This window comes from Canis lupus, chromosome 30 (genome assembly GCF_011100685.1).
Source record: "Canis lupus familiaris isolate Mischka breed German Shepherd chromosome 30, alternate assembly UU_Cfam_GSD_1.0, whole genome shotgun sequence".
NCBI lineage: Eukaryota > Metazoa > Chordata > Mammalia > Carnivora > Canidae > Canis > Canis lupus.
Window position 1 is genome coordinate 7,742,099 of NC_049251.1, and position 14,097 is coordinate 7,756,195.

Consider the following 14,097-nt stretch of genomic DNA (forward strand, 5'->3'; position numbering starts at 1 on the left):
AGCCTAACTCCTCTTTCCGACCACAGCAGAAAGACCCTCCACCAAGCCTGGTGGCCAAGGCCCAGTCCTTGCCCTCGGACCAACCCATGGGGACCTTCAGCCCTCTGACCAGCCAGGATACCAGCAGCCCCCAGAAGTCCCTCCGCACAGTCCCAGTGGCTGGCCCACCCCCAGGCCGGTCTTCCCCTGCGGGCTCCCCACGCACCAGGCAAGCCCAGATCAGCACCAGCAACCTGTACCTGCCCCAGGACCCCGCGGTGGCCAAGGGTGCCCTGGCTGGCGAGGACACAGGTGTTGTGACACACGAGCAGTTCAAGGCTGCACTCAGGATGGTGGTGGACCAAGGTGACCCTCGGATGCTGCTGGACAGCTATGTGAAGATTGGTGAGGGCTCCACAGGCATCGTCTGCCTGGCCCGAGAGAAGCACTCAGGCCGCCAGGTGGCCGTCAAGATGATGGACCTCAGGAAGCAGCAGCGCAGGGAGCTGCTCTTTAACGAGGTGGGAGAGGAGAGCAGGACGTGATGGGGTGCTTAGGATGAGCATCTGGGAACAGGGTGGTGGACTGTACCCAGCACTCAGGCACCCCCGTCTGCCCCCCAGGTGGTGATCATGCGAGACTACCAGCACCTCAACGTGGTGGAGATGTACAAGAGCTACCTGGTGGGCGAGGAGCTGTGGGTGCTTATGGAGTTCCTGCAAGGCGGGGCCCTTACTGACATCGTCTCCCAAGTCAGGTGGGCAGCTGGGAGGGCTGGGCTCTGAGAGCTGGCTGTCCCCATCGCTGTCCTGGCAGGGGGATTGGGCAGCCTCAGGCCAAGAAAACTTGGGTTGCTTGTCACATCATTGCGAGCACGCCCTGTCCATTCGGGTTAGCAGGCCCAGGAGGTTCGGAGGAGTGGGATGGGCTCTCCAGCCTAGGTTCAGGCCCATTTCCACTAAGACTCTGGCCTGACGGGACCCTGCACATGCTGCCCAGGAGCTGCAGAGCCCAGGACCAGGGACACCTAATCTGCCTAGCCCAGCTACCTTGCAGCCCTGCCAAAGCTAACATTTTCTTCTGTCTGTGGCCCGGCCTTCCCTGTCTAGGCTGAACGAGGAGCAGATCGCCACCGTGTGTGAGGCTGTGCTGCAGGCCCTGGCGTACCTGCATGCCCAGGGTGTCATCCACCGGGACATTAAGAGTGACTCCATCCTCCTGACCCTCGATGGCAGGGTAGGTCCCTCCCCCTGCTCCTGTGCTCCTGGCTTAGCTCCTGCTCCTGCTCCTGCTCCTAGCTCACCACTCCTTGTTCCCCACCCACCCACCCACCCTCATCTCAACCGCAGGTGAAACTCTCGGACTTTGGATTCTGTGCTCAGATCAGCAAAGATGTCCCTAAGAGGAAGTCCCTGGTAGGAACCCCCTACTGGATGGCTCCTGAGGTGATCTCCAGGTCTCTGTATGCGACTGAGGTAACTGGTCCTTCCATCCCAGAGCTCCTGTTTGGAGAAGTTCCTCTCAGAAACATTCATCTCCTGTGACCTCCCCCCCTCCCTGAAATAATCCTGATTTTTCAGATACCCACTTAATCGACACCCTACCCCCACTTCCCATTGTGCCCTGCCCACTCTTGGATGGGTCTGCCCTAGCTTGTGACTTTGCTGCCACAAACCATTCCCCAAAATCCCCCACCTGCAGCTCACAGGCAAGGTGGGGTATGGCCACCTTGGGTATGGCCCTGTGTGACAGCCATTCCCAGGGAATGGCTGACAGCTATGTCCCTGCAGTCAGTGGGCATTCCTGTAGGAAGTGCCTTGATCACAAGGCAGGTGGTCAGGGGAGGCCAACTCACCAGTGACAGCTGGGACCAACTGCTCCCATCCCCCTGCAACACACTGCCACCAAGGGGCCATACTCTGGCCAGTGGCATCAGGGACGGTCTCTTCCTACAGGTGGATATCTGGTCTCTGGGCATCATGGTGATCGAGATGGTGGACGGGGAGCCACCCTACTTCAGCGACTCCCCAGTTCAGGCCATGAAGAGGCTCCGGGACAGCCCCCCACCCAGGCTGAAAAACTCTCACAAGGTTAGTCAGTGCACAAGGTGGACCCCCTTCTTCCTGAGGCTTTGAGGACCAAAGCTCCCAGGCCCACTCCCTCCCTTCCACAGAAGTCAAAGGCTCCCAGAAAGGCTCCCCTTTCTCCGCACAAAACCTGCACTTGGCTGAGAAGCTACATCTACACCCAGGCTCCTGTGTCCACTCAGACCAATTTCCACTTGCAGACAACTGACAGGAGCCTGAGAGAAGGGAAAGCAAGGCTGTCAGGAATCCCTGACTTCCTGGGGAGGAATCTAGAGAAGCTAATTGTGCAGGAATCTTCCATTCCCTCTGTTAAGGGAGCCATACCGTGGCATAGTGCCAGTCGGCCACAGCACAACCTGACCACATGTGAGCCACAGGTTTTCCCTTAAAACCAGAGTGTGCGTGTTTTTGTGTGTGTGTGTGTATACACACATGCACTCTTAACCCTTTTCTGCCAAATCCACCCAAACCCATATAGACCTTACCAGGGGACACCCCCTGCTGGTGGCCAGGTCAGGGCGGGGTGGGGGGGGGGGGGGATGGCACTGCCATCTGGTGGCCAGAGTGAGAAATGTCCCAGAAGCTGGAAACCCAGTCCCTAAATGATAAAATGGTTCTGTGGTTCCAACACAGCTGGATGGGAGAACAGTCAGGAAACACCTTCTGAGACAACTGGTCCTTGGGGCTTGCACTGCCAGCCCCAGGATTAACACATAGGGGAGATTTCCAACTGGCTAATTCCCCAGAGGATGTAGCCTTTTGGAAAGCCCCAGACTTAGCTTTATCCCAAGATATTGGCTCAAAATGAACCAAGGTAAGCTTTTGATTTAGAGACTCTACAGCTTAGAACATTAAAGAAAGTTACCTCCTCATCAGGTCCCTCCCACTCTCTTCTTTTCTATTTTTCAAAATACTTCATCCCTGACCTCTTCTTTATCTTCACTAAAGACAGGGCAAGCATATTTTATCATCAACTGACCCACTGGGCAGCTAAGAAAACGGAGGTCTAGAGAAAATTGCAATTTGTCGAAGATGAGGGCTATACCCAGGACTGGATCACTAACTAGTACCAGTCCCATGCCCCTTCCACAGAGCCACAGAGCCTAAAGGCCCAGAGCCTTGAGCAGCGGGGTGAAGGATGGGCTCCCCAGGAGCCGGGAATCTTACTTCCACCCCTCAGCAGCACCCCCAAGGGGCGAACTAGCCACTTTTCCCCAGACTGATGCCAAGTCTCTTCACCTACCTGATAATCCAAAAAGTACTGAGCCTGGGAGCTGCAGGGAAGTAAGAAACAAGAGAACTCAAGACTTCCACGTGATGGTGGGGCCAGGCAGACAAGTCACCCCAAAAGTGACTTGCACGCCATGGCTTCCTCTCAGTGCTGCTCTGTCTCCGCAGGTCTCCCCAGTGCTCCGAGACTTCCTGGAACGGATGCTGGTGCGGGACCCCCAGGAGAGAGCCACGGCTCAGGAGCTCTTGGACCACCCTTTCCTGCTGCAGACGGGGCTGCCCGAGTGCCTGGTGCCCCTGATCCAGCTCTACCGCAAGCAGACCTCCACCTGCTGAGCCCACCCCCAGAGGGCTGCACCCGCCACCTATGCCCACAAGCAGGAGACACTGGGCAGCCAGCCTGCCGGCAGGGCCTACCTGCCTCATTCTCTCAGTATTCTCTCCAAAGATTGAATGTGAAACCCCACCCACCCCCTCCTGCCCTTCAGCCCACTGGGCCAGGCCGGACCTGCCCCTTGGTCTCTCTCCCTCCCAAGAGGGTGCCCAGTTGCCTTTGGGATGATGGAGACCCCTTCTACAGGATGACCCTTTGTTATTTGCACAGGGATATTTCTAAGAAACGTGAAGACCAGCACTCCTGGCCACCGTGGCCAACACAGCAGAAAAGGCTGCTGCAGTTTTTTTTTTTAAGGTTGTTGTACACTAGCATCCCAGGCCACCCAAGAGGGCAGACTGCCTGTCTTCACCAGGATACTTGCTGTTCTCAGTTCCAACTCTAAACCCTGGGGTCTTGAGAGGGCCACAGGGAAGGCTTCTATTGCCTGAAGCTGTCTTCCTCCCTCGTGTCTGACTTCCTGAAGGTACAGTCCGACCTGCACCTATTTCCCAGCCCACCTGCACTGACTCACTGTCCCTGCATAGCCCGCCCTGAACTGTGAACAGCCTGATCGCGGGCCAGGGAAGGAGGAGGAGCATTTTTCTGGGTGTAAGAGGAAGAACAGAGCTGGTGGTAAATGTGGTCTCACTTTATAGGATGAAGAGACCATCATGTGTGTGTGCGTGCATGCGTGCGTGTGTGAGAGTGTAAGTGGAGGATGGTCACCCCGATAGCCTGGCTCCCTCCAGGTCACCCACAGCCAGCTTCAGTAAGGCTTTCCCATCCTTTCTGCCACTAAGTTCTCCTCCGAAGGGACCTGCTTTCTTGGCCTGGCTTCGCACCTCCTAAGTCCCTTGTCTCTACCTGACCCGAGAGGAGATCTGCATTGAGTCTAATGTATCCCAGGGCCTTGGCAGATTTCCAGGTTTCTCCTGTAGTGTTGAGTCTGAGGGCCAGAGACAGGAATGGTGAGGGACAAACTTTGTTTTATCTGTAAGCTTCATCTCAGTAGCCAGGTCATTGAGGACTGGTTCTTTTCAAACTCTTGGTCTGGGGGAGGTGAACCACCTCCTGGAGTCCCATCCTGTCAAGAAATGGGCCCTTCCTTCGTGCAAACCATCTGCCCTAGCTGCCTCTTCAGACCCCCGTGTCCTTGTCCCCTTCCCTCCCCACCTTCAGGGATGTTGCCAGTCAGGGAATCCAGGGAAGAACTCCAGGTGTCAGGACCCTATCTAGATAATATTTTTAGATTCCTCTGCTCCCTAGTGGCCTGCTTTGGGGCCAAAAAAAAAAAAAAAAAAAATTGCAAGGACTTTTTTAAAGGGTCAGAGTTTTAAAAACAAAAGCATCTTCCCTAGAAACTTTTGTGAATTGTTTGCACTTGTGCCTGTTTTAAATTAAACTGAGTGTTCAAAACCTCTGGGCTGTTGTCTCTGAGAATGGAGCCAGGCCATCTTCAAGCTGGATGCCCTGTAGTGGGGGTGTCTGGTGTGACCCCCCAACCCCCAGCAGTCACTCAAGTCCACAAAAAAACCAACTCCCTGGTGGCATGTGGGCCCAGGAGGGCAGATAAGGAGGGAAACAGGAAGTGAAAGGCCCTTGGGACTGAGAGAGCTGAGAAAGAGCCAGAGCTCTCCTTCCCAGGGGAGAAGAACCCAGCCAGGAAAGGCAGGGCCATGTGCTATGCTTGCTGGTACCACCGGGGCTCTGGGGGCAGCCACCCAGGCTGATGACCACTTTCTGCATTGGTGTCTCCCTTTTCCCTTTTGCTTCTCACTCCAAGGAAAGTCAGAGGCTCCCCTCTCCAAGTTGTCCATAGAAAGTGGCCTGAGCTGCTTCCGTGAGAAAGCAGTCTCTTTTTCGGTTCTCAGAACTGAGCGGTTGTGAAGGAGCAGTGCAATGGCTGGAAATCAAGAGATCTTGGTTCTAGCCCTGTGGGTAGGGGAGATGGAGGGCATTCGCTTTAAACTTCTAGCTCTGACACTGATTCCAGCACTTCCTTCCTGAGAATTCATCCTCCCACCAGCCCAGGGTTCACCGAAATCTCTCCACCAACATCCAGGAGTCCTGCAGACCTTCTCCTGCTCCCCACAGCAGTGCCACCCAGACAGCCACCCTAGGCTGAGGGTCCCAGTCCCACCAACTCAGTGGGAAGCGGTACCCAAGTCCTTCCCGCAGGGGACAGCCACAGTGCACAGTGGGACAGGCAAAGATGGAGGCTGATGGAAGGCAGAAGCTTTGCAGGAAGGTAGCACACCCTTCTGCCACTCGAAAGGGAGCCTAGAATCAGGAACAGTTGGTAAGGCAAAGAGAGGCCAGGTCTTGCAACTGAATAATACTGGATTTATTAACTATTCTTCCGAGTTCTAATAGTCCTTCCGCCACACAGTGTCAGTCCAAAAGCAGGCATGTATGTCATTTAGCCTCCCGCACAGACTAGTTCTGAGCTTGATGTTGGGGTACTGAGATCCAGTGGCCTGCGTGAATCTTCACAATGATGAAAGCAAACAAACAAGAGTTGGAAAAGAAAACCGTTAGGACAGTCTCTTCTAAAGAGGAGTGAGCTAGGGAAGACCCCAGCCTCAAAGCCCTGGGGCTGACAATGAAAAAGAAGTGCAGGGGAGCAAAACGCGGTGACCTGTGCAAGTTCTGCACACAAATGGGCCTAGTAAGAATTCTGCAAGAACAGCAAGTCAGTCAAACACAATTCAGTGCAGACAGGAAAGATCTGCTGTGGTTTTTAAGAAACACTGCTTTCAACCACCAAGCCCTTGGCAACTCAACGGAGAGGAGCCCTCCTCGTGGTTGTTTACTCGCTATGGAAGGCCCTGGGGAGATGAGGGGGTTGGGGTGTCACTGAACCAGAAAGCCACAGGTGAGCAACGTTTGAAAGATGACAGCACCTTCTACCTAATGTTCAACCCAGACCTCACCGGTGCCCTGAAGAAGCCAAATACTTTTATCCCTACACCATTAAAAACTCCGTGAAAATTAAACACAGAAAGGGAGTAAGTGAGCAAGCAGGGGTCAGGAAAAAAAGAGAGTTTGTACTTGGGATGTCCAATTATCCCCCATCCCACCCCCAGATCCTCTCCCTCGGGCTTTTCAGGTGCTTCTGTATTGTCCACCCACCACCCAGACAGTGGGACTGACCAGAGGCAAATGTGTGGGGAGGAAGGTGTAGGGGGAGGGCAAAACACCCTCAAAACGAAAGCAAACTTCATCAGAAGGGGTCAGTGCAGATCCCAGGTTTCAGAAACTATAAACAAGGGGTTGGAAACTCCTGTTTCTCAGAACAGAGCAGGTGCTCTCTGGACATGGGAGCCTTAACTTGGAAGATCTTGGGGCTCCTGCCACTCCAAGTCCGAGCGATCTGTTCATTGTCCCTCACTCCACTGCGGGGAAATGACTTCAAGTATCCGGATTTGACATACTACAAGGGGAAAAGGATTCCGTGGGCAAATGCACAAGGGAGGGAGAAGTACGCGGCTCAACTCCGAGCCAGGGCGCCGCGACGAAAGCGCGGCGCTGCCACCAGGGGGCACCAGAGATCACGTCCGGCGCTGGGCCGGGGGAGGGCGCGGCCTCGGCGGCCTCAAGGGTCGGGAAGGTGTCCCCTCCGTCTGCGAAGGCTACAGATCGACGTCTTGCAAAGGCCCCACCTCGGACGGGGCGGGGGGTCGCAGAAAGAGCCCCCAAGCGCCGGCCACCCCGCGGGCTCCCGGGGCACGTGCTCGCCAGGCCCGCGCCGACCCCCTCCGCCCCCAGGCCCGCCCGGAGCGCGGGGAGGGGCGGGCGCCGAGGTGGGACCGGGCCGGGGAAGGGCCTTCAACCGCCCCCGGCGGCTGCCTCGGGCTCGCTCATCTGCCCGCTACGGAAGCGAAGCGGGGCCGGGCCAGGGGCCCTTGGGCTCGACCTCCGGCTCCGGCGTGCGCCCGGCCCTCCGTCAGCCGCCCAGCGGGAAGCAGGAAGCCTTTAGCAGCCCCTTCCAGCTTTCGCAGGAGTTTGATGTAATTTAAACCCGGACCTGCGGCTCGTGTGGGCTTCCCGACTCCCGCGCGCCGCTAACGTGGCAAACACTTCAGTCAATTATCCCCCTCGCAGAGCTTCTATTTAAAGAGACATTGTCAGGTTCTTAAGCCTCGGATCAGACCCGCTGCTTTTCTGCTTCTTATACAAAGACTCGAAAACACGAGTTCTCTGAGGATTGGAAGGAATACAATTAAACCAAGCCTCCGCAACCATTCCACCCTGCGGGAGCACCCACGTGCGGACGCGGGAGCTGGGGGGGGGGCGGGCCAAGTCCCTTCCATTTCAGGCCTCTAAGAGGGAGAAGAAATAAGGCTGGGCCCCGAGAGGCCGGCGAGACCTCAAAGATAAAATTCAAACGCAGCTGAGCTGAATGAAGCTCGGCTCAGGGGCCAGGAGCTGGGGTCGGTAGGGGTTGGTGTAGGGCAATGACCCCACATCCATGTGAAGTTGAAAACTGGGTCCGCCAGAGGCAGAGACAGCTGGAAGTACCCAGAAGCTGTTTCAGGGAACAACCAGCCTTCCACACCAGGGCCTCTGCTACCCCTAAGTATGCTCTCATCTTATTGAGGCAGAGTTTCTCCCCAGAAAAATATAACCTCCAGATTCCTTGCTAATCAGCCCTCCTGTCCAGAAGGGCTCAAAGGCTGGTCTCCTTGCTCTCCTTCTCCAACACTTAACAGGAAGGGAGGCTTCAGCCCAGTGGCCTGCAGCATTAAGGTCCACATCGCTAGGCAGAGGGGACTGGCTAGGCCTTCGTTCTACAGTCAACTCTTCTGCTGCCTGGCTGCCAGGGTGTGGGGAGCTGGGTGTAAGGAGGCGGTGACCTGGCAGGAGTCCGCAAGACTCAGAACTGAGCCTTGGGGCTCAGAGTAGGGAGTGTCTGTCTTGCTGGCTGCAAGGCTGCAGCTTATGGAACCCATCTTCCGCTCCTCCCCTCCAGGACTGGAAAGGTAGGCTGTAGGGAAGGTGAGAGACCTAGGCAGGGAATACCAACAAGCACAAAAAAGAAATAAAATAGGGGTTCTTTTCAGAGAGAGGGTGGGTTATGATCTCCCCTTGGCAGTGGGGACAGGTTCTGGGATCACAGGCCAGGAAACTGCCAGGAAAATGAGGGACCTGGAAAAAAAAAAAGAAATCCCAGTGGAGGAGAGAGGGCAGAGCAGGGGGAGCAGGGCTTAACCTGGACGCTGTTTACCGCTGAGCGTGCAGCACCACGGCCTCCGTGCCCGCCTGCCAAGGCTGAGGCCCCGGCACCGAGTGGGGCAGAGCGTTGGCCTCTGACTCCGGGCCGCTCTCGGGCCCTGATGCCTCCCCGACCAGGCTGGGGATGTCTGGAGCTGTGGAGCGGCGGCGCAAACCCAAACGGCCAGAGCCAGGGCCGCCCTCCGGGTGGGGGCTAAGGCCAATGGGGGCTTGCACTAAGGTCGGAGGCGCTCCCTCCAGCACCTCCTGCGAACGCCACCTCCCGGTCCCCGAAGACTGGGGCGAGTGTGGTCGGGCCATCAGGGCTCCCGCCCGCAGCCGAGCCGCCTCCTCCTCGGTTACTGCCCCCAGCGCCAGGCTCATGCTCCGGCCCAGCTCAGGCCTCTCGCTGCCCTGTGCTCGGTGCCGGCCCGAGCCCTTGCCCCCTGACCCAGCGTCGCCGCCGTGACCGTGGCCGCCGGCCGCTCGCGCAAAGCGCGCCAGGAGAGGCCGAGGTAAGCGGCGGGGGCTGGGCCGTCGGCGCTCGGGGCTGGGCGCGGGGGCCGGACGGCCCGGGGGGCTGTCGGAGTTGGAACCCCGGGCCGCGGCGGCGGCGGCTGCGCGGCCCCAGGGCCCGGTGAGGGCTTGCACGCAGGTCCCGTGGCCGCGGGCGGCTGCCAGCTGCAGCGCCGTGAGACCCGCTCGGTTGGTGCGGTCGAGGCGCAGGCCGAGGCGGCGGAAGGAGCGCACCAGGAACTCGAGCACCGCCCCGTGGCCGCACGCCGCCGCCCACATCACTGGGCTGTTGCCCGCGGAGTCGGCCGCCTCGGGGTCGCCGCTGAACTGCACCAATAGCTGCACCGCGTCCAGGTGGCCACGCTCGCAAGCCAGGCTGAGTGCCGTGCGGCCGCGCTCGTCCCGCAGGTTCACGGCCGCACCTTGCTCCAGCAGTAGCCGCACGAAGCGCGAGCGCAGCGCGGGGTCCGGCAGCCCCACGGCTACCATGAGCGGCGTGCGGCCCTGCTCTGCGCGGCAGTCGATGATGCTGCGGTCCAGCGCATCCAGCACAAAGCGGGCCAGGTGCACCTTGCCCGCCTGCATGGCCTCCAGGAAGGTGCGCGTACCCGCTCGGGGGCACAGGTCCTTGGGCTTGAGCATGGCCCCGGCCGCCGCTCCCAGGCGGCCCGGCAGCTCCGCACGGGGGCGCCCCTGGTTCCCGCGCCCCGCGGGGCTCTGGTGTGGCTCCCTCCGCGCGTGGGCGGCTGCAGCCGAGGGTCCCGACGTTCCCACTCCTGTGCCCCCGCGGCTCCCGCTTCCCCGCCGCGCCTGGGCCGCGCGCCTGGCGTCTCGCAGCTCCTTCCCTGGGCTTCCCGCCCGAAGGTGTAGGTCGCTCGCTACTCTGAGCTCGGCGCCCGGCCCGCCACGCTCTGCCCCTCGGGTCTGTCCCGCTGTGTTCCGCGCGTCCGGCGCCCTCCGTCCCTTGTGGCTTGGAGCCGCGCCACTCACCCGCACCCGGGGCAGCCCCCGCTCCCCTGATGAGCCGGTGGCGCCCGCCGAGCGCGCCTGCCTCCAGCCCTGGCGGGGCGCGCCGCTCCTCAAGCTGCTGGCGCCGCTCCTCCGCCTCCTCCCCGCTCGCGGGGGCCGGGCCACGCCGGGGCGCTTGCTCCTTACTTGGGGGGCTCAGCGGCGCGGGAGCCGCCGCCCGCCTGCGTAGCTGGCTTTATAGCCTCGGGGGTCTCCATGGCGATGGCTGCCCTGGAAGCCAGCTGAGCCGTCAGGGCAGGAACGCACGGGGCGGGAGAGACCGCCCCTGACCCCCACCCCTCCGTGGGCCACGAAGTCGGGAGCGGCTCCTCCTCCGCGCTCCCCTGGGGCTGCGGCGGCGGTTGCGGGGCGGGGGCGCGGCTGCTCGCTGGGGGCCACATGCACCAGGCCAGGCCAATCCCAAAGTCACAGTCCTCTCTTCCCGTCCTCCCGCCCTCCGCCCCTACCGGAGTCGGTGCCCTCGGCTCCTTAGAAACTTAGGACCTGGGGCCCGTCGGGGAAGACGGAGGACCCCCCCCCGCCGCCGCCCCGCGGTCCAGGTGGAAGCAATCGGGCCCCGTGAGCGCCGAAGTGGACCATGAGCGAGCGGGGAGGTGGCGGCGAAGGGCGAACCGGAGCAATTGGCGGGGGCGGGGGTGCCCGTGCTGCGCGCAGGGTGGGGGGCGCCTGTGCCGGCTGCGAACTGCCACTCGAAGTGTAGCGAGTCACGCACTCACACACCATTGTTCCTCCCGCACACGCTCGCTCGCGCGGGGGTGGGGGAGCGTGCGCCCTGCAATCTCCGACGTCTCCAGCCCGACCACGCGCCCGAGCGCCAGCTCCCGGCGGCTGACGGGCAGGCGGAGCGGAGACGCGGCGGCCGGGGCGGGCGCCTGGGGATCCGGGGACGCTGCAGCCGCGTCAGCGCCCCCGCCCCGCCGCCTCGCGGCCAGCCACCCCCCCGGAACATGTGAGCGCCCTACGCGCAAGGCTCCCCTGTGGCGCTGGTCACAGAAGCACCCCCAGACCACCGGGCTCTGATTTCGACTACTGGCTGACCCCTCGGGAAGGGAAGGAGAAGAGAGCCCGAGTCACAAGGGCGTGGAGAAACCACCGCACCCCCTCTGCCTCCTGAAGTGCTCGGCCTCGGTGGAGGTGTTGGGGGGATCAGGGCTCCGGGGGTTGGGGCAGAGGAGGGTAGGTGTACAGGGGTGGAATGAATACTTGTAAAGTGTAAAGAAGTCAATCCGTTCTCAACGACAGAATTTACTGAGACTTCGTGAGCCAGGTACTGTGTTCCCAGGTGTAGGAAATACAGAAGTTCAGTTCCAGGTAGAAGAGACCTTCCTCTCAAGCAGCATGACAAGACCAGGACAAAAAAAAAGAGTAGAGGCTACCGAGTGCTGAATACATCTGCTAAATAGAAAACCAAGCCAGTGCGTGCAAGAAAAGGTGGAGTTGGGGGTGGGGGCTTGGGCTCCAGGATAGTCTGAAACTAGGACTTCTGAGGTGGTCTTCAAGGATGTGGGGGATCTGGCTGCTTTGGAAAGAAGGAGAACATTCCAGACAGGGTTACTGAGGCAAGGACATGGAAGCAAGAAAAACTTCTAGGGGATAGTACTGAGGGCTGCTCTACCAAGTACCTTCGTATGGACAGCAGGAAATAAGGGAAATAATGAAGGTGTCCCGGGCCTGGGCAGGGCCGCCATGAGATGCTCTGCAGCAGGAACTGCTGGGGGGAAAGTTCTGGGCAAGGAGAGGATTTGTCTCTGGGAAGGAGACAGTGGGCCCAGATGGATGAGGAGGAGCAAAGTGCACACAGGGCCCTGCACTCCAGGCTTCTAGGCTTCAGGGATGCCCACCTGGCATCCTGGGCCCAGCCGTGGAGCAGGGGTTCCCACTTCTCTCCGTTCTGGGGGGCACATGTAATGGAGACCTGTATATACTGTCAAGCACAGATCCCCTTTATCTTTTTTGCATTCCTTAATCCCCCTGCTCTGCCAGGTTTTTCTCATGGTGTCACAGAAAGGGCACAGCGTTTGACCTCTGAGTTAAGTCCCAGTTCGGAGGCATTTACCAGAGTGTGGCTCCAGGCCTGCACAGTCTTGTCTGCAAGATGAAGCCAACAATACTAGCCCTGCCTGCTTCCGGCAAGATCAAGCTAGAGAGTGTCAGAGAAAGAGCTGCATGGTTATTCAGAGTGTAGAAAGCCCAATCTCACCCCCCACCCCAGACATGGGGGCCCCACCTGGGGTGTCACCTGGAGGTGGGTATAGACTCTCCCACCTCAGTAAGGATGCAGGAAAGCTTTCCCTCTACTCAGCAGAAGAAAGGCTTTCCTTTCCTTCATGACTCAATTTCCCTTTTCTGCAGCATGAGGGAAATTGCTTTCTTCCCTTCTTTCTGTTTCCAGAGTAAGAGGAGGTAACCATGCAATCTGTGTGTGGCAGGCTAGCCTGACAAGCCGGATGGTGACACACCCCAGGTGGAGGAGAGAAGCAGTGGGAACATGGAATGGACACCTGCTAGGTCCAAAAGAACTGTGGCCTCTCCTCCGTGTGAGCTTCTCTGGGACAAGTCTGCCTCATCTGTGTCCCTGTTCCTGGGGTGGATGGAGACAGTTCCAGGGAAGCAGAGGAGCTGGCACAGGTCCCTGTCAGGGAGCGCCAGGCTGGCTACTCTATAGACACAGCAGCCAGAGCATTCGCACCCCCTGGCATCGCCAACCCAGCCAGGCCCATGGCGGGATGGGGGGATAGTGCCACGTTTCAGGCCCTGGAGCCTTTGCTCTGACTTTTCTGTAGGCTCAGTATGTTCTGAACAGAAAAGAAATAGCAAAACTGAAAGAAAAAAAAAAAAAAAAAAAGCTGAGCATGTGCTGCAGAGCAGGAGGCCCCTACAGCCGGAATTAGAAGCTGTCGCTTAGGGAGCTGAAGGCTGACAGGAGATGGAGCTGAGGCAGGGAGCAGGCAGGCGCCCGGCACTCCCCTCCCCTCCACCTGCTGAGCCTCTCCCCTTGCAGGCCCCAGGCTGGCAAAAAGGCTTTGTCCCAGGGGTGCTAGGCTCAGGTCTGCAGTCTGTCACTCTGTCTGCAGCTGGCCCCCTCCTGGACCCCCTTCTTTCCTCCTCCAGTGTCACCAGCCCCCTCAACCTGTCACGTTGCACCAGCTCAGCAGGGCTGGGCCTGGTGGCACATGGCTGGGAATTCCAGAGAGCTGGGGGGGGGGGGGGTGCAGGGGGGTGTTGAGTCAGCAGGGGACTCTGGTATCTGAGTCAGGGACTGAGAAGCTGGGCAGAGACCCTTCTCTTGATGTTAAAAGGTGGAACTGAGGCACAATGAATGGATAGGGAAGCTTGGCCCAGCCCCACAGGTAAGACAGCAGGAATTCACCTACTGGGGCCCTCGGGGAGGGCATTAACTCCTCTGCACATCCCCTGCAGCTGGAGGGTAACTCATCTCCAGCATGTTCCCAGCGGGCAGAACACAGGGAGATGGGGAACTGGGCCTGACCTCCTGAGAAGCCCCCAACCTGCTGTGCAGAGGCCTCTCCAGGAGACAGGACCGCATGTCTAGCCCGCTTCTGGGCTTCCCCGCTCCACAAGGGGGGCCCAAAGACTGCCCGGCCCGGCTGAGAGGCTATGGGAGGGCAGTCTCTCCTTCCTTTCAGCAGTCATTGGGAAAAGCTG

General features: G+C 59.4%; 2 protein-coding genes across 8 annotated transcripts in view; one reads left to right on the forward strand and one right to left on the reverse strand.

Annotated features, from left to right (window-relative positions):
* Positions 1 to 5,091, forward strand: part of PAK6 (p21 (RAC1) activated kinase 6) — a 37,363-nt gene extending 32,272 nt beyond the window's left edge. For 6 of the 7 annotated variants that reach the window (XM_038580033.1, XM_038580034.1, XM_038580035.1 and 3 more), the window contains 6 exons: positions 3 to 500; positions 603 to 736; positions 1,089 to 1,215; positions 1,329 to 1,454; positions 1,935 to 2,069; positions 3,465 to 5,091. In XM_038580033.1, the coding sequence (XP_038435961.1) occupies positions 3 to 500; positions 603 to 736; positions 1,089 to 1,215; positions 1,329 to 1,454; positions 1,935 to 2,069; positions 3,465 to 3,632 (1,188 nt within the window). In that variant the 3' untranslated portion in view covers positions 3,633 to 5,091. The remainder of the gene's footprint in view (positions 1 to 2; positions 501 to 602; positions 737 to 1,088; positions 1,216 to 1,328; positions 1,455 to 1,934; positions 2,070 to 3,464) is intronic. The other variant, XM_038580038.1, reaches the window with a different exon arrangement.
* Positions 5,092 to 7,962: 2,871 nt separating this feature from the next.
* Positions 7,963 to 10,404, reverse strand: ANKRD63 (ankyrin repeat domain 63). Its single transcript, XM_038579872.1, has one exon. It carries the CDS (start codon positions 10,042 to 10,044, stop codon positions 8,896 to 8,898), a length of 1,149 nt encoding a protein of 382 aa, XP_038435800.1. The 5' UTR covers positions 10,045 to 10,404; the 3' UTR covers positions 7,963 to 8,895.
* Between the last annotated feature and the right edge of the window lie 3,693 nt (positions 10,405 to 14,097).